Source organism: Varroa jacobsoni, unplaced genomic scaffold (genome assembly GCF_002532875.2).
Source record: "Varroa jacobsoni isolate VJ856 unplaced genomic scaffold, vjacob_1.0 scaffold_904, whole genome shotgun sequence".
In the NCBI taxonomy this organism is placed as follows: Eukaryota; Metazoa; Arthropoda; class Arachnida; order Mesostigmata; family Varroidae; genus Varroa; species Varroa jacobsoni.
Window position 1 is genome coordinate 70,207 of NW_019213806.1, and position 26,169 is coordinate 96,375.

The 26,169-nt window shown below is 41.6% G+C and overlaps 2 protein-coding genes and 1 long non-coding RNA gene across 6 annotated transcripts in view; 2 read left to right on the plus strand and 1 right to left on the minus strand.

Moving 5' to 3' along the window:
• On the minus strand, positions 1–3,264 carry LOC111264846 (metallo-beta-lactamase domain-containing protein 1). Of its 3 annotated transcripts, none has more exons than XM_022841052.2 (5): positions 3,082–3,264; positions 2,471–2,722; positions 1,996–2,149; positions 1,060–1,250; positions 1–552 (listed from the first exon to the last, which is right to left on the minus strand). In XM_022841052.2, the coding sequence occupies exons 2-5, from the start codon at positions 2,678–2,680 to the stop codon at positions 259–261; spliced, it is 849 nt and encodes a 282-aa protein (XP_022696787.1). In that variant the 5' UTR covers positions 2,681–2,722; positions 3,082–3,264; the 3' UTR covers positions 1–258. The 3 variants fall into 3 exon arrangements, with proteins under 3 accessions (XP_022696787.1, XP_022696786.1, XP_086826349.1); XM_022841051.2 differs by having other exon boundaries at positions 3,006–3,264; XM_086970223.1 differs by having other exon boundaries at positions 3,204–3,219.
• Positions 3,265–4,976: 1,712 nt separating this feature from the next.
• Positions 4,977–26,169, plus strand: part of LOC111264848 (uncharacterized) — a 23,650-nt gene continuing 2,457 nt past the window's right edge. Inside the window, exon 1 of one of the 2 annotated variants that reach the window (XM_022841053.2) lies at positions 4,977–5,695. In XM_022841053.2, coding sequence (XP_022696788.1) covers positions 5,565–5,695 — 131 coding nt within the window. In that variant the 5' untranslated portion in view covers positions 4,977–5,564. Of the gene's footprint in view, positions 5,696–25,118; positions 25,541–26,169 lie in introns of those variants that run through there. The other variant, XM_086970224.1, reaches the window with a different exon arrangement.
• Positions 21,415–22,453, plus strand: LOC147752893 (uncharacterized). The gene is made up of 2 exons (XR_015312832.1): positions 21,415–21,509; positions 22,237–22,453. It is a non-coding gene; the product is annotated as an uncharacterized LOC147752893 (long non-coding RNA).

Sequence of the window (26,169 nt, forward strand, 5' to 3'; positions counted from 1 at the left end):
TACTAGAGGGATTTAAATCGGACTTTTATTTACATGAATTAATTTGACAAGATTCAACTCTGATACGTTTTGACGAAGGCTGTTCAAGGAGGAGGAGATCGTTTATCCTAAATCGTCGCACACTGAAATTACTAATGGATACACATAATTAGAAGTTGTATATATATAGGTCCAGCAAATTGATGATGTGTATTGTATGTACGCGAAATGATCGTTGCTCTGTTTCGTTCAAGCGTTTCACGATTACGTTTACCGAGTTCACAAACGATTATGATGAAGTTCTTCGACTTCGGGAACCTTTTCGTCCCGGCCTTGATTCGCATTTTCGTAGTCGCCATTAGGGTGTTCATCGTCGCCGCTATCACTCGGTTTTTGCGGCTGTCGCGGTTCCAGTTCCTGGTTTCGCCTTAGTCTTTCAACACTCGCCAAGGATGTATTCATATACTGGGAGCGCATTTGTCGTACATAGTTGTCATGAAAAGAGCGCATCTCCTCGGTGACTTCAAACATAGGTCCATGCCCCGGTATGATATAGTTGGCGATCCGAAGAACCTAGTGCATAATATAGTGAAATGGAAAAAAAATGTTGAGACGAAATGGTTTATTTTTATTTTATTTTATTGGACCAATCACACCTGCAATTTCTTTAATTGGACAAACGACGTCATAGCCGAGTACGCTCTTGAATGGTTCGGGAGTTTCTAGATCAATAATTTTTGCAGTATGTATACATATATTCTCTTTATCTCTCGTGCCGTTTACGTTCTGACTAAAATATCAACTGGGTTCTATCTGAAATACCAGTTCAAACTTGGTCGACTAAAAATAATTTAGTACACAAAAACCAATATCGGTTTCCCGAATTATGAAGTTCGTTACAAACGCGTCAATCGATTTACTGGAAATCGAATTTACAATCTAGCAGATCGGGTGTTTAATTTATTGTTTGTTACAACACTTCGTGCTAAACATTATACAGGTATTATGAAGTCCAAGATTTATCTACACTCAGTTGTGACGTCATTAGTTCATTCCAACTTTGTATGTTTTGCTTCTTACTTTTTGTCGATTTTGCGCCTGCTGAACTGGGTTCTCCGACCCGGCTTGATGTTCCCAAATATGTGGATCGAATACGTCCTGCCGCGTCTCGAAAAGATCTCCGGTGATTGCTATTGTACCTTTCTCAGTTCCCAATGCAATAACCGTAACGCAGGATGCTGTGTGCCCAGGGGTAGGGACCACTTCAATGCCTTTGGTAAGGAAAGCACAATGACAAAACAATGTTAGGTGCCTGTCAGGTGGTTTTACGGGCTTCTCTAACTGTGGGTAAATTTGGGAACACATTGTAAGGTGGTGTAGGTTCGAAACTGGTCGAAAACACATTTCGTTTTTTGCCGGCAGGAGCCAGCCGTCTAACACAACCCTTAACGTAAAGCTCGGCACTTTCATTGTAAAATATTTTATGTTCTTTTTAAAATTACAAGTTATGATAATAACTAGCATCCTAAAAAAATATAATTTATACTAATTGTTTTCAAGCAAATATTATTATAGACTATATTGGACGAAATTCGCTTAGTTTTTACGAAAAACAAAAACGAATATTACTCATGTTTTAACCTTGGTTTTTTTCCATACAAAAAAATGAGCGCGTTCCCTCATGATACCTAAATTATTAATAGTGATATATTGTATGTAACACGATAACATGACAATATATTGCCTATAAATGAATTCACTATTGCATCAAAGCAAGTTGGTTGAATTCAAAAGAAAATAGCAATTTTTCGTAACAAGTTTTTTTTTTTTTAATAAAAATATACTTTATTTTTCAACATTAAATCTACCGGGCTAAATCTATCGCATTTTGATACTGATCCGACGCCATATTTTTTTCCAAGTATTATTATTGCGGTGGTATTTTGACGGTCATTTTCGTTCTCACTTTTACTTTGGATCTTGTCATCGTTATCCAGTTTATTAATAACTACATACCTCTAGCTAACTTTAAACTTGTGCCGTTTTGAAGAACATCGTAGTATATCTCTCCATAATTCATCGATGTTCCAATGATGTGTTTCGCTTTGAGAAAATGATTCAGATTACCAATGTGATCAGAGTGTCCGTGCGTTGCAACTGCGTGAGTGATCTGAAACGTTTAACATCTCATTGCCTACTCAAATAGACTCTAAAGATACCGATACATCCGAATAGCGAAGTTGTCTTGTTCAACGATACGTTTACAGTATATATATATATATAGCACAATTTTTTATCTTATGATAATTCTCTCAACAAAGTTTTGTTATCGTGAAAATATAATACAGTCGTCTAGGTTACATTACAAAATCTACTTGATTGTGGTGAAAAACATTCAAGCCAGTGTAATTGTTTTTAAAAAAGCATTATAACAAATATGAGTGATAACTAAATACATTTGTTTTTCTAAAATGTAGTTCCCTTCAAATACCTCGTCTGGCGTGATTCCTCTTTTGGCGAGCGCATTGAGGAGTCGTGGTCCATCCCATGGTGTCATTGTATCTACAATAATTTTTACGTCTTCGCCAATCACTAGGCTACAACTGCAGTTTGCGTACATGACAGACGAGCCTTCGGCTTCCATTCGCGAAAATCCATCGAATAAAACCTCCACTTTGTTGATAAATTCTGAAGACGCCATTGTTCTAACTTTGAAAAATGTTCTTTCTTCAATTTTCGAATGCTGTGTAATAAAAAAACAAAAACAAACAATTACCAAAACATGTCACCAAATGCTAACTAAACGTGAAACTTCGAGTGTTCCTATGCTCGCCGAACAGCAATTAAAACACAATTCTTCTTTTTTTTTTTAACACGAACTGCAAATCACTTAGGAAAGGAGCACAAACGATGTCATAGTTTTGATTTCCCCCTTTTTTTTTGCAATCCTCTACAGATATAGTTATTGAGACTACTTTCATCAAAAACCAATTCCACCAAAGCTTTTTGAGTGTTACGAAACCTACAAATGTAGTAGAATAGTATTTGTTTATTATGGACACCCCATCTGATAAGTATCGTCTCCCGACTGTCGAGCTTTACTTGGATGCTTATTCGAGTTGCTCATGATCCTCAATACTTATTCATCACACATTTCTACAAATGAAGTTTGAAATGAAGTCGAATAAGGGATACGGCAGAAACACTTTTAAGCATTAGGCCACCTATTCTTGGTCGCTGTAGACCAAAACAAACATAGTCGCGATGCCTTCTGGTTTATAACCAGGCAGCAGCAGCGCACGCAGCATACGCTCTTGTTCCAATTAGGAAAACAGCTGTTACCTCACTCCGAGCCGGTTTCGGTTACAGCTTTCTCGATTGTAAGCGCGCCAAAAAAAGTCGAAATTCTAAATGAATTTAATATTGATTTTAAAAAAAGCGGAGGCCTTTAGAGGTGAGGGCTGAAGCCGATAATTTCCATAGGATCACGATGTAAATTTAGAGATCCATTTATTCATCTGACCCCGGGTACTTCGTGCCATTCCAACTTATTTACTTTGTTAGCACTGCAGATAGAATTGTATTTTCCTTTCCAAATTATTATATGCTTGACTCCCAGTGCATGGCAATGACTACAAGGACGCCAAAAGTGACAACTACTTTTGGCATAGTAAAAATACGTAATAAAGATGTACCATGGATAAATATAGAATTATACACTGTGATGTTTGACCATATAATAATCCTAATGTATATGTGTCCGTGTGTTTGTGTATGAAAAGCTGTACTCTACCACATCTGCAAGATAATCCCTTTTAATTAGGGTTCACTAAATTTTTGGGTATGGAGATAAAAAAAACGTATATATATTCCCTTTAGCGCCAGAACTCAAACATACATACATAATAATAATGATCACTTTTAAAACAAGTGTAGCTTATGGGGACAGAATATATGCAACCGTCGTTTAAGAGCGCGTAATCTTAAACCTAACGGCTGGTTTTAGTTTCGCCTTCATCGAACAGATACGAACCCTCTGCTTGTTACTGCTTCATGCAACATGCTCTATCCAGAGGTTTGAATTTACGAGTATGTGCGAGTGTGTCGACAACCTCCAGCTCCCATAACTGCTTCGTACTTAATAGGCCTGTTTTATGGCCAAATGCTAACTAGGTTCCTTGGCGGCTCATTATGCCGGTACAATGTCCGTTCAATAGGTTTCCGACACGAGACAGCTTGCGCGTGTACTTGGATCTAACGTGTAACATGTCCGTGTGAGCTGCTTCGCTAAAGAGTAGAATTCGTCCGCGCTTTAATCCGTCACATTTCTAACTGTTCATACCTAGAAGACAAGATGGATTCGTAACTGATACGATCCTGAATGTGGCAGCCATATATTGTAGCATCGAAAACAAGTGACTTACGGTACGTACAACACCTTTTAATAAATTCAAAAATTGCCTCTCTTATTTCCATGACGATATGTCTATTGTGTCGTCTTGCTTATACTCTATATATATATATATATATATATATATATATATATATATATAAAAGAAAAGATTTTCACGATAAAACAACATAACCTCAGAGGACCAGTAATGTAGTCTCTTATTTTTTTCGACATATATGTATATATATGTAGTCATCGTATATGTATATATACGATGACTGAACACCAATCGTTTTCCAAGAAATCACAAGCTGTTTGCCCCCTCGCCTCTGTCACGGGGCTATTAAATTTGCAGTCAAAAACCTATAGATATAGTTGAATATGAAAGCTATATGCTGCTACAAAGAAATATTCTGACTTGGCGTCTAAGTAGAATTATCAAGTTTGATTCAAGTCAACGCTACTTTCTCAACTCAGTTTGCCCGCCAATCCACAGTTGATACTGCTTTCCCTCTCTTTTCGACTGTCTGGTCCTCTTTTCAGATCGAACTTGAACGGCCTTTCTGCTATTGTGATCTGTCGTCTGTTAGTGCCTTTAGCTTCCGAGTGAGACACTAACAGTAGCCCTTTCCCATTCAGCTGATCCGAAGCGATCCGACTGTCCTGAGCAGAACGGTTGTCTTTCAGACTTCTGGGGCCCAACCCATTTCGCGAGTGTTCACCCATCAGCTCACTGTTCGTGTGTTGACTGAAGCTAAAAGTGTACTTTTCTTTAAGTTAAGAAGGGATTTACGACTGTCGTACAAGCGGACAGCCGTTCGATCTCGGCAAACTTTTCGAGAAATCAAACATCAGCTGAATTTGACTCGACCGGAATCCCTCAGGACGTATTAGTTGCCTTCGTTCGTATTCGTCGCGAACTTCTTTCAATCTCGCGTGACAGCTTACGCTGACCAGCGGCCGATAACCACTTGTGACTTGTAAAGCCGTACGAAAAAGTGAAAGAAATCAGAGTGCAGCATACAATATTATACTACGAGAGCTTCACTGTGGTTGGTAACTGCACGGTCGACAAAAGAAAAGTGAATTCGTACGCAGTGACAAACCTTAACTTCAAAGTTCGTAGCTGGCTTAAGACTTGTTTGTATTGGTGCGCTTGCAATACAGAAGAGTTTATTAAAAAATTGTCAAAATGTCACGGGAAAACGTAGCCGACTACACGCAAATTCCGACGTTTGAGACATCCGACCAAAATGGAAAGGATGCGAACGCGGATGATTCAGCGACGCAAGGGGCAGGCAACACCTGCCGGCGATATCAAAAGTAAGTCATAGCTTTATTTACGTGGTGATTTTTATTCTTGGGAAAATCAAGGAAAACTTACCGGAAAGGTTACAGCAGAGAATAGCTAAAAGCGATTGATTTTGTCGAATCGTTTTCGAAGTCACGCACAGCTAATAGCAGATCAAGTGTGGCTATGAACGGACACGAAGCATCTGTAACGAAGACTTTCGACAGAGGCAGCAGCATTAGTGTACTAGCTTTATCCGAGGAAGCTCTTAGAGAGACAAGGTCTTTGCCGTGGCGGGCCAGTGAGGGGCACAGCTTCATTTCTATAAGTTCAAATAATAACGCATCAAGTAGACAGGTTTTTATTATTACCGTAGATTCTGTGCAAACCCGCTATTGGCATTGGATTACTTTATCTTGGCACAAGTGCGCTACTGCCCGCCTATTTCTGACCTACCACAGTAGTAGCAAAAATAGGACAAATTAGGTCGGGCAAAAAAGCAACAGCTCAAGACTTTTACACAGCCATTTGTGGTTACTCGGCGTCGAAATGTCGCTCGCCTTTCCAAAGACGCCTGTTATGTCTGTCCCAATGGGCATTACTGGAACAACAATCAACTTTATCAGTAAATTTAGTAGAGGAAAGATTCGTTGAAATCAATACTGGGAGATGTTTTAGTTGGCTTAGCTTTTGCATCAGCAACACCGGCTATACGCCACGATGTGTTGCGGGCATGGCCTCTAATCGTATACTACGTACTGTTCGAAATTTCCCTCTCTCTAAGGTACTTTAAACGTAAAAATCTTCATCGCTGTGTAGGCCAGTAAACAGTAGTTATTTTCACTAATTGTAGAGGAACTAGATAGGACTAGATAGTGTTTTTCTACAGTATGTTTACTAATAGCTGGCCATGACAACGAACCTCCATCCTGCAACGCTGAGCGATTAGCACGCAGAAACCACATTTCGAATATGTGTCGTTGTCGTCATCATCAAAAACTCTTAATAGTTTCTAGTAGTGCTATATAGCCATACGAAACTTGATATAAATTTCACATCAGAATTGCTAAAATGTGCCGTAATATGTTATTGGTGGTGGCATCAGCTCACGTCATCGTCTCGCGTTATGCGCCAGTGAGTCCGCTTCGTTCACGGGTTCAGCGGTTACAATGAAAACTCCTGCACCGCGACCAACCAAGATTCAAACAACAGCAACTACATAAAATAGGATGCTATTTTTGTGGTGGTTGAGTAAGCATGGCGCTTATTTAGCCAGACGCGACGGACTGTGTGCACGACTTCGCAGAGTTCCGAAATAAGCGTATTACTCGGGATGCATGGCAGGACCAACGCCACGATATTACTATAGCGCGTCTATTTAGTTGCTTTAACTCACCTCCGCGTTCCCTTTTCAATCATCGCATCAAGCAATCGGGCTTTGTAATTTGCGTAATATTTTTCCTCATAACCAGTCAGTGTTGGGTTGCCCCGTTGTTATTTGTTAAGGCAGAACAGAGCTCATGCTTGAGTGCGTTTTCCGTTGCAGGCGCTAATTGGAAATTCGAATAGTATTATCTGTATCGAACCTTCTTTCGAAAAGATGCTGGGCTACTGTTGGGTTGCGTAAAGGGTTATTGACAAATCAAAATTGGATAAACTCAGTGATTGTGCATTGGTAACATGTTTGCCTAGAAAACTAAGACGCACGTAAGGAGGTGTAAATTTCGCTTTGTGTTCGGAGATGTCGCCAGAGGTTTGAAGCAGTATGAACTACTAACGTATAGCTCAAAGCATCTTGAATTCGACGCAGTGGACAATGATGGTGTATATTCAGCCTGCTCGTAAGGCTGCTGTGGATTTTTAAGGAATAACTGTGTATGTTGTTTTCCTTTCATCGTATGTATCATCGCAAGCGTTTCACGTGGCCGGCCCATTCGTTCATTTGTATTGCATACTAATTATTTCATAAACAAAATGGCTGTAAATTTCTCGTGTAAAGATCTCGGTTACAGGGTGGACGTACGTCCGCGTTCCCTATTAAAATGAAACTGGACGTTACCAAACGATCTAGCCATTTTCGATATAGATTTTGCTGCATTGTATTGCAATTTATTGTTGTCACAAGGGGGAACAGTGAAACCCATAGCGATGTTCAATACATGGTGTGTGATTTTGCTTGTATTATACACTGGTTTCTGAAATCTAGATTACCTTACTGGCAGAGGGTTACAAGCTATTCCTCCAGTTACAAAATGATGCGTATAATAGTGCTATCCGCATAGTATTGAACCATTTGGCTAATTGGTTTCCTGTAATCTATATATAGTGCATGGCTCGGCTAGTGCTGTTTTTATTATATATTATTTCTAAAGACCAGCGTCGCAAGGCTGTGCACCTGTACCGTCATCAACTAAAGTAACTAAATTGATTTAGGCCTTAAAAAATATTGAACTTCATAGACTTCACAGAAGATTCGTGCGACTCACGAAACGCGAGGACGAAAGTATATTCAATTTTACTGCATGGTTGTCTGTTCCCTGGGTCCATTTATGATGCTGGTACCCAATTTTTAATCATCGTCTACCAGTGACAATCTTTAAAATACTAACGATAACTATATTATTATAGAATGATGTTTTGACACTGATAATTGTGCCGGAAAGCCACGACCCACATTTCTGACCAGACCGGTATTACTCTCTGCCCAACAATGCACGCATCGGCACCGACGAAAGACACTCTGTATCAGATCCACATTCATCTTATGCTAAAATCTCCAAACAGGCTTCGGCATAGTGGTGACACACGTATTGAGAATGGCTATAGATGACTTCGACAGGTCTGATATGATGCTGCGATGGGTACACAAAAGCACAGCCAACGTTTGCGTACGGACAGCTGTATCGTGGGCGACCGCGAGTAGTGCCCGATTCGAATCGGATAAGGTTAATAGTCATGGCGTACATGTGAGTACTTGCGCAGTGGACGTACTTAATTTTACGAAATTAAACGAACACTTCGTCCAATCGAACACAGAAGATGATAACAACAACAGCAGCAGCAGCAGGAGTAACGCCAACACGTCTAAAAATATTGCCGCGTCATGCTGACGCCAAATGAACTACTGTTAGCAGAATTAGGGCCAACGCTAAGTTCGAAAAATGGGGTAACATCTGGAGGAAGACTGCCGTCACATACGTCGTCTATCTATGGCCGAAGTAGCCTCTAAAATTGATATGGTGCCGGAAAAAGTATACATTCGCTATTTTTTTTTTATTCGAAATGCGTATCTGAGTACATGTGAGGTGATGGATGCGGATTTACTTATCTGACTACCTAGGTGTGTTGGTTCTATTCAGTACAGATAGATAGGTAGAAACGTTTAGCATTAGAAAATGACAATATCAACCGAGTTTTTTGATTCAAGTTAAAAAAAAAACAATAAGGAATTGGAACTTTTAATAAGTTGTTCTCATCATCAAACTGAACAGAGTCATTCGAGTGTTCACAGTCTTCGTTATATACACTACTACTACTTTTACATACTATTAGAATCTTGAGAGTGCAGTCTATCCATTGCTTTGCTAAAAATGACGAGTCATCTGTGTAGCGGTCTGCTCTTATTTATTTCAGACGCACGGCGTCATTTCTGCGCTGATCTTATCCGCAAACAAAACTCATACTTGTCGAATGCCAGTAAGCCTTTTTTCCATCACTCGTTGATAGATATGTATTAACAGGGGGGCTGCTGCTACTGCTGGCCATGACAACGTTGTTGGCGATATTCGTAATGCTGAAGGGAAGCCATACATTATAGTTGCAGATCGACGACTTACAACTGCTGTAGGCGTCCGTTTAAACCATTAATACAGCGGATTATGATTGGATACAGACGTTTAGTTATGCACACTATTGACGAAACACTAAATATTATAGCAATACTTGTTTACTACTAATGGTGGTGGTGGTAGTGGGGGGGGGGGGGGGAGAATGATAAACACATGGATTTAATCTACTATATGTAATTAACGCTATTTGTATTTGAAATAAAGTAATGAGTATGCGTGAGGCAATGACATGAGTTTCAAAAGTAGATATTCATTCACACGTGCATGTAAGGGACGTGCACGCATTATGGTGTGGGTTATGCAAGATAAGATAAATAAAATAGATGCCTCGGTGCAATTTGGTGTCGTTTTTTCCCACTATATGGTGCATTGTTATATTGTGTTACGCCTGTATGCAGCTATGCTTCATGGCTTTTGTGTTTTTCTCAGCGAAAGGGACAAAAAGGACGCAAAGGACCCGCGCGAAGCCACTCCTTTATCCGACGTTCTGGCCCCATGCTAGTACGAGCCGTGATGGATCTGTCTTGCCGATTTCGGCCTTGCAGATTTCGAGATTTTTTTTTTCTATTTTTACCGTGTTGCACTGCGACAGAGAATTTCCTTTGATATTTGGCGAAATACTGTTACAACGATTCGTATTTTGAATAAGCAAAAAGCGTAGGTTATCGTGACAGCTGCCCTCTACGTTCAACATATTTTTAAGCTTATGTACAATTTTAGTCGGGCAACTTTCATTCCGAGCCCTGCGGCAGATAAACTATGATTCAGTTTTGTCTTCTCATTGATTCAACAGTATTGCCTAGCTTATTTGGTCTTCATAGGGCTACGAAGTATCGGTACGCAATGAAATGTTGCTTGCAGGCATGTGAGAGCGCTACTTATGCAGACACCCACAAACCCAAGCACACACACAAACACACCTCCACAGACACCCACACAATCACAGAGACGAAAACAGTTCGATTTTTGCGCGCGTGTACACTATTGTTGTTACAGCACAGCAGCAGCAGCGGCAGCTTGGAAGTGTACTCCGTGCCCCTCTGTATTTAGATACACACGTGTGCAAGGATTGTAGAATCATAATGTTATCGAAGTAACGTTTCGGTTCAATTGAATCTGCTTTTTTCTGTCTTCTAGCGGTAAAACAAGAATGTTAAACTCCCCCGTTTAACAGTTGCAACTATGTTTAGCAAAAAAAAAATCATCAAACATCGTCAAAAGCTCAGCTCCAAAAGTTACATAACAACAACAACGCCAACAATAGCAATAGCCATGTAGCCTAAAGAGCGGTAGCAGCGGCAGTAGCTACATTCAAAGGCTCGCAGTTCCCATCGGAAGCCACCGGTCGTTGAATCTGTTCCACACAACGGCTAGACGGACGCTTTCATTATCGGTCACGAATCAGAAGAACGCTTTTGGCTGTCTGACAAATAGAAAACATCTTGCGCCGCTGCTGTCGCCGACGACGACGACGACGACGATGAGAAAACGACGAAAAAAACCGGCATTTTTCCCTCTTCTGTCCCTTATTTTTCTCATTCCCGCATAAATTGATAAACCACACAACTTCGGCACTCGGTTCAGTCACCCACGGGATAAATAAAATTCTCGATTATTACTATTTTTTTTTTTATTACTACTGCTATATCCGTAACTTGTTTTCTGTCGTAGCGAGGGTTATTGTGCTTGAATCCCACCTCATGACGCGCGCTGCTTTCCTTTACCCCTTTTATTGGTGGGGCCTAGTTGTAGTTACAACATCACGCCTTCATCAACAGCCAAACTCTTCTCTCATCACCAATAGCAGCAGCTAGCGATCGGTGCAGTAGCAAAGTCAGCAGTAACAAAAGGCTAGCTAGTTACGATATGCTCGCAATTTTCACATGAATCTACAGAAGTCTGTTTACTTCAGGCCGGAGTGGGTGGGCTCGGGTGGGTGACCCAAAAGTAGCAACAGCGGCCGATAGCGTAGTTGGTCCATAGTCACATTTATTCATAGTAAACTCTACCGAGACAGACGAAGACAACAGTTACGATGATGCTGCGGCTGCGTAAGCGTGGGCGTTCTATTTGCAGGCCGCAGGTTCCAACCGGAAGATAGAGCTGACATTAGTGTTTTATATAATAATAATAATAATGATGGGAAGGTATACTTAGTTTAGCAAACCTAGCGAAGTAGAATAGACAGATGTCAACTCTCGATTGGCAAGACAGAGAGGGTAAGCCAGACTATGGTCTTGTGTATGTGTCACACTATAACTATGAGTACATTTTTTATTCTAGCCATTACTAGGCTGCCCGTTTAGATGAAGGATTTTTTAGCTGCGGTAATATTGTCATAAAGGTGTTATTATTGAGTTCACACCGAAACATTGTAATTGTGAGACCTGGAAGCATCTTTTCGATACGTAAACAGTCGACAGTAACTTTTCGATAAGGAAACGTAATTGCAAAGCTGCACAGGAAAGTTTTGCCTAAGACCTCAAACCGCCTTTGCCTATTGGTTTTTCAAGACACATTTAAAACTAATTAGGGAAAAAAATTCACCTGCGTCTAGGAAATTGACTTGTGTTTATGCGACTATAGATCGTTGGATGTTGAGAAGAAGTTAAGCATAGGTGGAGCATAGGAATAACCTAATATAAGGTTGACCTTTAGTGTAACTAGATTCGTCATGTTCTAAGTATCAGGACCCTATCAAAGGCTTTTGCTCGTACTAGTTGTTAGTTACGCTCGCAGGTACCCATAGAAGTATATTTACTAATGTTTGATTTAGCAGTTCTTATGAAATGATGGCTCAATGGAAGGGCATTTGACCAAATCGTTGGTAAATATGTGAACATGACACAGAAGGCGTCGATAAATGGTTAACTTGTTCAGTAAATACGGCCCAGTTCCAGTAAGGTAGTTTTCTCAAATCAAAATATTGGGCTTTGTTTGGGCAGTTCATACGTTAAATACTTCGCATCATACTTATTCAACAGGGCTTTACATCGAAATTGTATGGCCGTAATGAATAGGAAAACTACAGCCAATATACGCTTGATTCTATCATAGACATTGAATGGAAAGTTCTGACTGTCAAATGTGTTTCGTCGGCTCTAACTTTTCAAGGATTTTTCAGGGTAGTTGGAGGTTACTTCACGTTCTGTACTGCCATTAAGCATTTCTGCGTTAGGCAGATATTTTTTTCACGACGTACGTCTTCAGGTTCAAATTGTTCGAACTTGTGATGCGCTGTATTCCTACTGCAATTCAACTGCGAACTTCAGAGCTAATTATCGGTACAGGAAGCCTCTATCACAGTTTATATTTGTTATCTACCACAAGTAGTTAGTGACGCGGCGTCCTCAAACGCAGCTTTACAATATTTATACCGCCACACTATGTACAAGCACGAACGCGACAATACCATCTATTACCACAAGAATGATGCCATACGATACAGGTTGACACCAAGGCGCTGCGTGATGCTAGCCAGACATTATCTAACGGCGGCCGTCTGCACGATGGCCAACTTCAAGCAGTACAAAGATAATACAAATACTATGAGAAGACACAGCGGTAACAATAGCGGCAGGTGATGCGTGGCCATCACCTGCCCAAGTGTTGTAGCGGGTCACCTGAATATGACAGCTTCAGACCCCTTTAGATACTTTGCCTAGCGGATGGGTAAGCCGCTAACTAACAAGAAGAGGCGTCGGCCGATCGGGATGCTGGTGGTGATAGCAACGGCCGCCTGACGCGGCTTCGTTAGCTCGGCATAAAGCTTCGCATTGCTACGAGCTTGCCACGGACAAGTAGCGAAATGCCGAAAAAAACAGAGATTCGTTTCGGTTAGTGTCTACCCGCAGGGACCGATCGGGCTTTTACTTCGGCACGCGCAACAACAAAGACCGATGCTAGTATCGTCACGCCAGATAAGTCGCTCGCCATCGCTCCTTGACTCACACGTTACTGGCCTACCCAAACACCGTACAATGACATAGAGGAATGACGAACAGGAACGAGACGTACCTGAGATTGCGACATGCGACTATGCGTGGGGAAGTTAACGTTTTCGGTGCGTCTGGATGCCGGTAATCGGCTTATCCGTGGGACTGAATATCTATTAGATAATATAGTGCTTATGTACAGGCAGTTGTTTCGGAACATGGCGCCATTTTTTTATTACGAGGAAGGGCAAAACGACCATGATGTAGTGAGATCCTAATAACGTAAGTGAATTACAAAAAGAATCTAGGCCCAGGTTGATTCCACAGCAGTCGCCATAAAATAATGATAGTAATGAAGTAATTTATAAGAATAAACGTAAAAACATTGAAACGGTATCAGCACAGAAGTGTCTGGCTGTAAACTGGTGCAGATTACCGATTTCTATTAAAATAGAAGTAAATCAAACCGGAGTAGCAACGTCAGTGCTAAACGTGGCGCCATGTAGTCAGAAAAGTTGACCGAAGCAAACGAAGTTTGCTTGCTTATGGCTACTTGTCCTGTGGCTAAGCCGGGTACTTTCAAAGTCCTGCATATCACCCGCGTTGCATGCTAGCTTACGTGAAATATACAAACATATTACACCAATCGATCGACTCAGCTATTCAGAGTAGAATAAGACGTATGCGTCAGTCTCATGCACGCTTTCATATGGTCTACGCGTAGCATCGGACGCAAACGATCGGATTGCAGACGAACTTTTCTTTGAACGAGGTCTCGCATCAAACAAACATCAATTGAGTGACAGCGGCAGATTCATTAAAGCACCGTCAATTTTAACCGGAGTCAGGCCCCGCACGGGAACCGGCACAGTGTCAACAGGACCTCCACTTTCGCCAAACCGAAAGTTAAAGGCAAAGCGTGAATCGTCTGCTAACGCTGTTTACTGACGCCATTTGCAAACTTCTATCGTATTGTAAGCGGTCAGTCAGCATTACGTAATCAAGCCTTTAGACATATTACAGATGTCCCCTACTACGTGAGAGACAACTCTCTTGCCTCAACTATCATTTGCTGCTTCGCCCTCAACGGGAGTAAACGATACGCTGTTACCAATAGGCACCCGCTAGCTTGATGTGCGACGCTTGAAAACAGCCATTTTCGTATAATCACTAATACTGATCTGTCTCGGTGGTGGTTTGCTCTATTCTCAGTTATGTTCTACTGCTAAAGCAACGCTTAATTATAACGATACTGTTCGTACGTATAATTGGGCTATTTGGACTATCGAGCTTTACTGAACCGTTAATGACTCAGCATGGCACCAGAGGCGTAAGCTCTGTCCAATTGACAAGTCTACTGGCACTCCTGTTATTGGACGCAGAATCTGTTATTTACTACCAGTGAATAATTTTAATGGTCAGAAAGACCTGAACTAGAGGTTTCAAATTTTAGGTTTGGCGGCGCCGTTAGACATTCCATCAGCCAGCTGGCTGTTTCCAACACGGAACAAACGACCTGAACGAAAAACTTAGCGATATCTTCGTGTACCTACATTTTGTCTGGGACTTCATTTCTCTTCACGATTCTGCTCTATGCCGTTGTTGTTTTGCACTCAGAAGCGTTTGACGAGTGAACTGTGTCAGTTGTTGGGGAGGCAAAGGTCCCTTACGCGTTTTTAATATTGTAGTACTTTTGATGCTGCTACTGTTGTTGTTTGCTGATAAAACAGTATCCGGTAGCTACTGTTTGTCGGTTTCCGACTACGCAAATATGTATGAGTAAGCGGGCGTCACACTGATTGTAAAGGTACTCGCGGCGCTCATGAACAATCGAAGTAGCCCATAGCGGAGGAAGGAAGCGGAACATCAACAGCACGAGCAAAAGCAACCCGCGATAGTGTTGCTAGCATCATCAATAATCGTTCTCTGACTTTTTCCGTATTCTTCTGGCATAGGTAACCTTCGTCCGAAATCGGGCTTAAGTTCCGCTGACTTCAGTCTGTACCTTACCTCTGTGCGATGCGCAGCGGTGGTTTAACAGTATGACTGTCTGCTAGCGTTTCAGTAAATATTATAGTACAGGCGCCTATATATATGTATATGTATATATATATATATATATATATAATGTGAGATCTTTGGCCTTTACGCGTTGGTTGGATCGTTTCGACCTACAACATTTATTCAACCTGCTGTAATAATATGCGTAAACTGTAACGAAGGGTTACTTAGCTTCGTTATACTATGATATTATAATATAATATTTGTATGTAAATATACTGCTTGGTGTATATTGTACCAATTCAGGGAAACGGTGTTACAAAGGTGGCGTTGATGGTTTGTTTCATTAATATACCATCAGAATAACCTCTTGTATCGGCCAGCTCGCCTGTTGTAACTGTCCTGTTTTTATTGCCGCTTATGCTTCGAACGGTAAATCGTAACTGGCGCTCAGCCATAGTGGAAATTAGCTAGCCATGGCTAATAGTACCCATAGCCACTAATACGTCAAGTGGTAATAGTCACCGGTGTCTGACTCTGTTGTTGTTGATGTTCTTGTAGGATCCCATCGTCTATGAGAAGTGAGAAATGAGTCGAGTCAGAGTGATAGCTTGTAGCAACAATGGCTGGCCATGCATGGTGGGACACAGTCGAAGAGAAATGAAGTTGGGAGGTTCGGGGATTGTCTGCAGACGGGGGGGACCCCGGCCAGTGACGGAAACATCGAGTAACAACAGCTCCGCCAGCAATAGTAGCAGCTGAGTAATCGTCACTGCCAGGTTGCCCTTTGCAATTCGTAGTGGCTTCACCGACGTCATCCGTTGGCAGCCGCTTTCCGAGCGATTCCGACTGCTAATGACAGAAACAACAATATTACCGACAACGACGACAACTTCCATGGACTCTGAACGAATGAACCCAATTCTAAGGGAGTTCTCCTCCCTTGTATTTGTCCGCAACGCGAAGCGCGCCAGAGTACTGGATCGCCGTAATGGCGGTAATTTTCGTTCCTTTGTGCTAACACACGACGAGCCACAGCGGCCCGACACCGGTAATGCGACAGCATCAAAACGGTAGCACAAATAAGAATGGGGAGCAGCAACGTAAAATGATGCGTTGAAACTAGAATGCTCTTCTGTTGAAGCTCTAATCTGGACATCGTCTTCTGTAGATGCCATCGTTTAGCGACCGACCTAGCTGACGGTAGTAGTCGACGGAAACAATCGGGAGCCGGCGCATCGAAAGAACTAACCGGAATAATTTAACTCGACGGCGACGTCAGATCCGAATGCGACTGAGTGAGGGCCTAGTTATTTTCTAAAGGCCCCCTTGTGCTTTAGCGCTCCGTCCGCTTCTGCGCCGCCGTCGCCACAGTGAATATGGGCATCAACTGCCACTCGACCAATACGATGCAGACGTAAAAAACTGTTGGATCGGATAGCTTCATGTGAATAGCTCGTGAATCACCGGAGCTTTGCAGCTTCGCTGAGGTTCACTAGAGTTCTTCCCTTCTTTCACTAGACTCTGTTCGTAGTTTTTACAGTCGTCGGCTTTCGTCAGGGGCTAAAAGAGTCGGTGGTGAACATCTTCAAGTCGATTCCTGTGCCAAGTGGCCAGTAATTTTGCTGTTCCTGTGTTACTCAGTTGGGTACTCACGGTTCGGGACGCCGCCACTGATGAACTATAGCATTGAAACTGTGAAGTTACTTAAGGAGTAGACAACGCCCAGGGGACTGATGACTAATTAACCAGTGAAGCAGGAGAACCTCATTTCAAGCCAGAAGTTGCGAGGTCTTATCGCGGTACAATTTCACCTGCCCCTGGCTGTTGGTGAACGAAGAAGCTAGGGGAAGTTGGAGAGTGATCCAAGCCTCAGTCCCGCTTATTTATCTTTCATTGTTGGTTGGGTCTCTCCAAAATTCATCGTTCAAATTCAAGAGAATTTGCAGAGCTATCTTGCAACAGAAAGTTGTTGGTCGTGACGGTGTTAACGCGGGCGCTGTTGCTGATGGATAGATCAACAGGCGAAGACCAGCGGTAGTAAGTCGCTCCTCAGACGTCAATTACTGTTGCTGGTTCGCCGTTCTTCGCGTTAAGTCCGTCAAGTTCTTCGCTGGCTTTTGCTTACATCTTTCTATGCTCAGGGTTGAGCTAACGAATCGACGTCTGCTTATTGTAGCTGCTGTCAGCAGTAGTCACTGCCGCTTTCGCTCTTGTTGATGGTATTGAGCAGACGAATTTTGATGCTGAGAGTGTCGAAGGAAAGAAATCGTTTTAGAAGCGGTGGTGACGAGCTCATCTAGCGACACGTATAAATGACAAAGCATGGGATCGCAGTCAGCGTTGCCCGGCTTCGGCGTGCTTCGCAGTCGCAACCAGAAGCGTTCTTTTGCACGGGGCAAAACTTTGCCTTTTACTAGGCAAACAAATTAACTTCGTTAAGTTAAAATGAAGCAAATTCGTGGTCACTGCATGTCTATCCTACGTCGGCGACGAATTTCCTGTACGAAAAACAAGCTTGGAGGCGGCAGGTAGATGAAGGGAGATGAAAATAAAGCGATACTAGTAAGAAAGAGAAAGATTTATGCACCCTGCCTCTAAAGGCAGGTAGGAGTGAATATGTACGTGTCGGATATATGCATCTTCAGAAGACGACGGGTCTGCTCGCGTAGACCGTCAAATTTTTGGGGAAATATAAGAAAAGAGATCACTTGATTACGATGAAACGTAATATTATTAGGCTACGTAACGGTAAGAATTATGCCGAATTACGTATACGTTCGTGCATATAAGGAGAAATGTTAAGGGTCTGGTTCGAAAAGCAGGATGTTTTCTAGGTCGATGGCATCAGCCTGTCATGCTGCAGAAGGCTAGGTTCAGGGTTTGAATTCGAAGCCAACCCAAAAAACGCAATAAAGATAGATCAGTCGATTGATTTGGATCTAGTTAATAAACTTCACAAAAGTATGGCAATAGAATAAATCGATTACCGTGTGCGAGGTTGAACTATCAAGCCGGACTGTCATTATCGACAGGTTCTGTCGCGGATTCTGTTCAGTAACCACCTTCTTGTCGCACGTCGATTGCTATTTTTACTCTTAAAAAACCTTTATACAAGAGGGTAACCTACGCTATCATCTATGTCTTTAAGTATATTCATTGCATTACTTGTATCAATAAGCAAACCTCACCAGAAAGCCACTGCCATCATTTTCAGGTCTGCTTTTAAATTAAACGAAAAAAAAAAACTTAAATTCTACGTGGTCTGGTTCGATTTCATTCCATGCAATTCTTACTGCTACGTTCTGGTACATTAGCCCTTCTGTGTCTTAAACAGTTTCCGACCGCACAATCGAACTTTCATTATCTAACTGTCAATTTTGATAGTTTGTTGTCTTATTACTCATCGTCAAGCTACCATCTTTTTTTGTAGATATAGTTAAAATTATGCCATTGAGAAGAAAAACGACTCTTGACATCTTCGATGCCACTTTTCGATAGCGGATGCGACGGCTTTCGTTGTTGCCCTTGTTATCAGCAAACCGTACACCTCCCGGGATTGTACTCGTCAATATGACAAAATTTGTGTAGCGCAGACTCAGAAAAGTAACATAAATTTACGCTTATGATAATAAAGCAGAGAAATCTAGTAATATATATATATATATATATATATACTTTTTATATATGTCTTTTTTCGACTGCGCAGTAAAAAGGACAGTAACCTGTTGATGCAGGACCTGTGAACTCAGTCGAGTCGTTTTAACGTAAAATCGACTTCAAAGGCGACGAAGAAAAGTGCCTGTAGCAGCGACACATAGTGCAGCGGCAGTGATAAACAATTGTACGCAGTTCTCATGAGCGTCTGCTCACCTTTCTACTGTCGAGCCTGTGTTACTCATCGACCATCTATCGGAGAGAAACTGTGCAAAATAAGGTTGCCGTCGTAACGATGATCGTACACTTTGATAACCATGCGTCGTAGCAATTCCTATTCCTTTGCCCGTTCCGTTGTAGTTATGTTTGCTACGACGCTAACAATGGACTTTAATAACGGGAAATAACGAATGCCACAATGTCAACTGCACCGCTTTCTCGAAGCATCTCATAGATGTCTCGGACGGTTGGGCATACATGATGTTGGCCATAGAGGTTCTGCCTTGACTACTATCACCCTTGCGAATATTAAGCATGATCTTGATGGTTGTAATAATCCCGACGAGATTCGTTGTTTCGTTGGGCGGTTGGGGGGCGCGAGAAGCGGGCGGCAATGGCTATTGTCAGGATCCTGTAGTGCATCTCAACAACAAACACGACAACGGTCTTTTCGTTGTTTCATTCGGAGCATTCGAGTCTCTGTCTGGGAGGTTAAACAAGCGCTGCGGCCGTGACAAACTCTGCGTTCGTCGGGCGGCGACAAAAGTATCAATGCTATCAGTTATCGATGGTTGGAGTGATTGCTCCACCGCTCGATAAATTGTGTGCTTTTCGGATCTAAAAAAATATCGTGGAAAGGAACGAGACAAAAAGAGAACTTTCATAGACAGTAATGTATTTTCGGTGACTGGTCGCCAATCGGTCAGTTCGTTAATTAGTTGATGGCTTCGGAGGAATCAGGCGTGTGTGGCCTTCTCAGCAAATGAGTACTGTTTGTTGGATGGGCCGTTTTTGTCCGAGCTCTACGTTATGCGTTATGTGCAGGTAAAAACAGCTATCAGCCTTTTTTTCATTTAATAACAAGAAAGGACGAGAGGACCTGGCCAAAGAAAACAATATATTCTATTATGCATGTCAGGTCTGCGTAAGAGCGTCGGTCATCATTCACTTCATCGCATAGATACTCTATTCCATATTATTCAATTACTGAAATAACAGGAATCAAGTGGAACCGTCTTTAAAATGTCGCTCATCACTTTGCTTGACCGAAGGGCCTCCGTTGGCTAAATAGACAAAACAGTTTTTGGGTGACTAATTTTTACGTTTGAATCGCATCAAGAACAGACCCATCAGAGCAAAAAGAAAATCTAGCCAAAATGCAGATCATTTAAATAATCCGTGTGGGAATTTCTTTGTAAAACAAAAGCCGCTGGTGGAAAAAAGGTTTTTTCTCAGTTCGTTGTTAGTATTTCCAGCGTTCGCATAGACGTTCATTCTCACAGCGTCTCATCAGCTTGAAACCGCTAAGCCCAATGCGTGATTGACAAGGCCCCCAGCCGACCACTTTGTTTCTTGGTATTTTAGGTGAAGCTAATCTTCGTTCGAAGACCTACTTTGTGAGATGATACTCCTTTCGACACTGTCAAATAATGCTGACGACGTCCGAACGTCATGTGGCGTCTTCAACGTGTCGCATGTAAATACAAATGGTTCTATAAAACATAATAGAGCAGCATTGCGTAAGAAACGATTGTTTGTCACGAAGAAATTTTTAGATTGATCGACCGACAATAGATCCGATATAGCACACAGTCAAGTCTATTGAACGCTCAGGTCTCACACACTAGAAACAACTGAGCCAGCAGGGGCAACGTTTCAGATAAGCGGTCGACAGCAATGGTATCGGATATCGCGCGAATGTTTATTGCCTACTATATAACATTGGAAAAACCTTGACCTGTATTCAGATCATTTTTTGCCATTCATGACGCGATCATTCGAAAGAGTTAGGAAGGGCGAAAGAGACGGTTACCAATCGATAAGATTCGTGCAAGCGATTAGCTGGTTGTTAGAACATGCAAATAAATCAGCATGACGGCGTACGCTTAACGGATAAGACCTAGCGCCCTGCAGACAGGTTTTCTTCGACCAGTTCAATACTATCCGTCATATTTAGATGTTATGTGGTGACGTAAATTTCGTATCAAGGCGCTTGCGTTGGCAAAACGCGTCAAACTAGCCTATCGACTTCTCCCAGGCAGAAGGATCTCACAGATATAAACAACGGTATTTTTTTTACAAAATATACTTATTGTGTGTGCGCTAATAGTAAACACATTCGATTTGTTACAATTTACCTGCCACCCGAATCAAAGGACTGCTTTTTTTCGTGTGGGGATTCTTAGGTTGGTGAGTTGGCAGTGGCCATTTGTTTATGGCTTCCCTTTTTCAATGTCTCGTTTTATATTAATCAAGTGTTAACCGTTGAGCGGATGAAGTAGTAGGAAGGTAGAGTTTCCAACCATCTCTTATTTTTTAAAGATCGCACCGCACGCGCAACAACAACTTCTTTTTTAGCGTTGGAACAAATGTAAAACGATGCAAGTATATGATTGCGTTCGATGCATTCCAAAAGAACTGAAAGCTGTAAATTATATAAAAAAAAAAAAATCATCAATCTCGTTTGTTACTTTCGCTGTGATTGCTCCTGCTCAGATTTAAAATCCTCCCCTGCGCCCCTGCTGGGGCGTGTCCCGTTTCTAGGTGAATAGCTGGAAGCACTATTTGAAACTTCAACGATGTCCTTCGACTGCCATCAGCCCTGAGTACTATTACAGATCCAGCTGCAACTAAAGTATCGATATACATTTATAGGCTTGTTAATATAGGTAAACTTTTGATCCTTTCACAAACAAGCAAAACTTCAGAGCCACTTGAAATAGTAAAATATCCCGTGGCCTTCATCCGATATTATCTATCCACAATTCCTCTGCCGATATGCTCCCAATCGACGTTGCTACTGTTCAGTCGCTTATTCTATTATAACCACAAATCCACTATGTAAGCATGTATACATAATGATAATATATAAGGCACAAATAATAATGTAGTGATTGTTTACTGGTCTTCCAGAACATCCAATCGTCTGATCGAAAAGATGTTCGACGAGTTCAGAAATGCTATGGAGTGTCAAGCCAAGAACGTACCCGTGGCATACTTAATGTCTATAGCAATCTAATACAAGAGATAATTGTCATTATCATGAAGCCTGAGCCAATGTCTTCTCGCTCGTCAGTTGTAGGCAAGGTTACTTTTCTAATAAATGCATATGTCGCACCTATCCATTTCATTATATCGTATATCCCGTCACCGTTGATTGATTCCAAACATTCAATTTCGAGGTCGGTTCTCGTGAGCGATTCAGGGTGTGTTAGCACTTACGACTGCTTGCAACGTTACGTACGGATCCATTAGGCTGTCCTTACCATTTAGACTTCGCTTCGGATCATAGCAGAAACTAACTTCAATAACCATTCGAGTTCTTCGAAAAAGCGACTTGATTACCTCATCAAATTGAACTGCTTTGTCGAATTTATGTTTGCTCTGATTATTTATTATTATTATATTAGCTTTTATTATTATTAATGCTTTCCTTTGTGAGTATTCGCTTTTTTTTTTTGCCTCCATGGCTGTGTTTCATAGGCAGCGTGGTGTACAAAGCAAGGCGCTGGAAATCGCCCCCTTCAGTTGATGCTGAGAGCGATTAACGGTAGGGTACATGGTGCGGAGCAGTACTCCAGCGTTTGCTCGGAAAGAGGCGTCCCGACAGACGATCTATACAGGGACATGTGGTAGAAATCATTACTAATGCTGTATAAAGTTGTTAGGACTCTAGATAAATGCAACGAGTACTGGACGCCGTGGAGTGCATACAATGTCAACTGCTGTAGCCTAGTTAGATTATGTTGGTTGAATCTTTTTTTGTTGAAGGCTTGAATAATATAGTTTACATAGGATTAGCTCTATTAGAGCACAGTGTCCCTTTTATGCGGGTCGAGTGTGAGGCTTAATCCCACCGGCTAGACCTATTATTGTTAAGACCACAATTCACCAATTCGTTCCTTCCATAGGATCGTTCTGGAGTATGCATCTTTCTTAGCCTAAGATCCCACGCAATGGTGCCTGCCAGAACCAAGTCGTGTTTGTGCTAACAATGCGTTAAGGATTTGCCGCGCATGCTTCTTCTCTTCGTCATACAAATTGACTCCCTGTGCTCGTTACGTTACGTAAGCTGTGCATTGCTTGCTCACACTTAAATGAATCAGGGTACGCAGTTCCTGATCCGGCCCGATTCGATTTCGCATTCTATTCGAGTTCAGTTGAGATTCTGGCACGGGTTTGTATACAGTCGTAAGCACGGATGTACGCTATAGTTCAGTATTTGTTTATTAGAAACAAAGAAGATATTTATACGCCTTATAAGCATATATGATGAGAGGGAATTCCATAATGTCGCCAAGTTTCAGTTTGATCGATTCTTCCTACCCGAACGATTGCGGTTTTCTGTCTGTCACTTCAATAATGCAAGGCTTTATTCACTAAGATATTTTCATTTTGGCCGCCGGAAATTTCTGACGGAGCCAGCGCTCCTACCCGTCTGCAGAATATCGTCGTGAATTGTCGCGTTATCAGAATGACGATACTATTGCTCAAAATTGAAGAAGCAGAATAATAATAATAATAATAACTATAATCATATATCCTGCCTTGACCAGTTTGAAGGTGGCATGGCTATAAAAGGGTGCCATCAAACTACTCGATCGAGGAAATGCATTCAACGCATTTACCATTAGTCCGTCTTGACTGCCGGGGACTTGGTCGTAAAAGCCACCGCGGCAAATAACAGTAGATTTAAGCGCAGAGAGAGGCCAAATCAGAAATGCCAGAAACATTCGTATTGTTTCGCGGTGATCTATCTAATTTCGTATTGATATAAAAGGGCAACTACACAAAGAAACATCTACAATTGTGTTTCAATCAAATAACAAGGCGAAAAAGGTTTATCCTAGGTGACATTTACCGCAGCCTGCTGAGCAACTCCGGGTAAGCGAGCACCCACAAAATGCTTATCCGGATTGCTTTAGATCAGGTCTGTCTATGGTAATTTATTCTATGTCTAATGGTCCCCCGAGGCGGAAGGTCGTCGATATGATTCAGTAATAGCGATCCCAGAAAACGCGGCTTATTTTAGTTCTCAGTCAGGCATCCATTAATCTGAGGCAGAACGAAAAAGACATGAGAAATTTAATGATAGACCGTGGCGTTATTTATTTTTTACAATGAAGTGCATTTCCCAGATTTCGAAAATACACTTCTATTCATATCATACAACCTTCTCGAGGGACAGCTCCGGCTTTTTTTAATCCCAATTATTAAATATATACTGCAGTACCATTTTATGTTGATATTGAACTAATCGTCTGCTTATTGTAACAGTATACTCCGAATTGAGCGGAAATGATTTAATTGAACAAATAGGCTCATTCATTAGACCTTTGCACTAGGCGAAACTGACCCCAAACAATGAGCCCTAAATAAGACTTCTAACTAAATTGACGTAAATTCGTTGTGTTCACTAGATAATTAGAATTCGTATGTGTGCCATAACAACATGAGTTTTAGGAAAGTCTTTGGTGAGCTAGCTTAACTGGAGCCGCCGTGGTGATGCTTTGTACCATGTCACTGTGACGTTCGTATTTCGATGAAAATAATCCCTCGGTAAGCCGCGCCGCTACGTCCCTGTGTGGACTCTCTTACCCTCGGCCATAGGACATACATTTACTAGTTTGTTAGCAAAAAATGCTAACGACAGCAGCGCTCTATTGATTGGGCTTCACTGTAGTGAACGCTAAAGAATTGGACGGACTTATTGGGACATGACACCCTTAATTGTCAATGTGCCCGTACTGATTGCATCTATACGACGCACAGCGGGTGACAAGCGGAAGGTAACAGCGAATCGTTGTGGTTCAAGTAGATTGTCTTATCTTTACTATCAGTAATACGTATTGGTAAAAAAGAAAGTACCTGTGATCTATATCTAAAACTCAATTGCCCAAGAATGTGTTGGTGAAAGTTAAGTGCTTTAATTGCAAAGTAAAAAAAAAAAGAGACAGCTCAGAACTCCGATTGGTTTCGACAAAGATAGCTACACTGTAGGGGTGTAGCTAGACCGCTCCGCGTAGTCGAGGTTCGTTGCGCGATCAGTCGCGTCTTTTGGCCTGATAAGCACCTTTTAATTAAGCGTAATGGCAAAGGTCTCAGAGAAGTCCTACTTGGTAGCCGGCCGCGTGAGGCACAGGCCTGAATCGAGTCTTTCGCATGGATACGGAACCGTGAGAGATGAGTCTCGAGTGTACAGCGTTGGACAACCTTCGTGAGTTCTTCATATGTTCCTTCCGACCATTTTCATAGTCGACTACTGGTTTTACCTACGAAACATCGCAACTACGTCCTTTTTAGGTATATCGATAAATATGAATATTTCAAGTAAATTAATTGTCGCCGATCATCTAACTGTTATATTGTTAACACTATAGACGCAAAATTGTATCTTGTATGATGTCATTTTGGCTACGACATTAACAAGCACATTGCAGGCTGTGCTCAACAAGTAGTCACTTATTCAAGTTTAATGGAACCTGTTTTGCTATTGACGCTTTCAACTATCCCCCACTAATTCAGGAAGACGAATTTCTCACAAGTAATTATGATATATTACTATAACACAACAATTTTTTAGATCTCTGTATCAACCCCATCCAAGTCCCCCTCTATAATACTGAAGGAACTTTAACGGCATCACAAGCTAATTTTGAGCTAAATATGTTAATTTTATATATATATATATATATATAAGATTATAGATATAGAACTTGATTAGTTGTTAGCTATCTTTTTCGTATCAAGTGATCAGGGGGCTCACTGTGATATTGTCGTGGACAACGTGATGAGAAGATTGTGCCAAAGCGCCCCACAAAGACCCTGTAGTGGCCAGATGAAAAT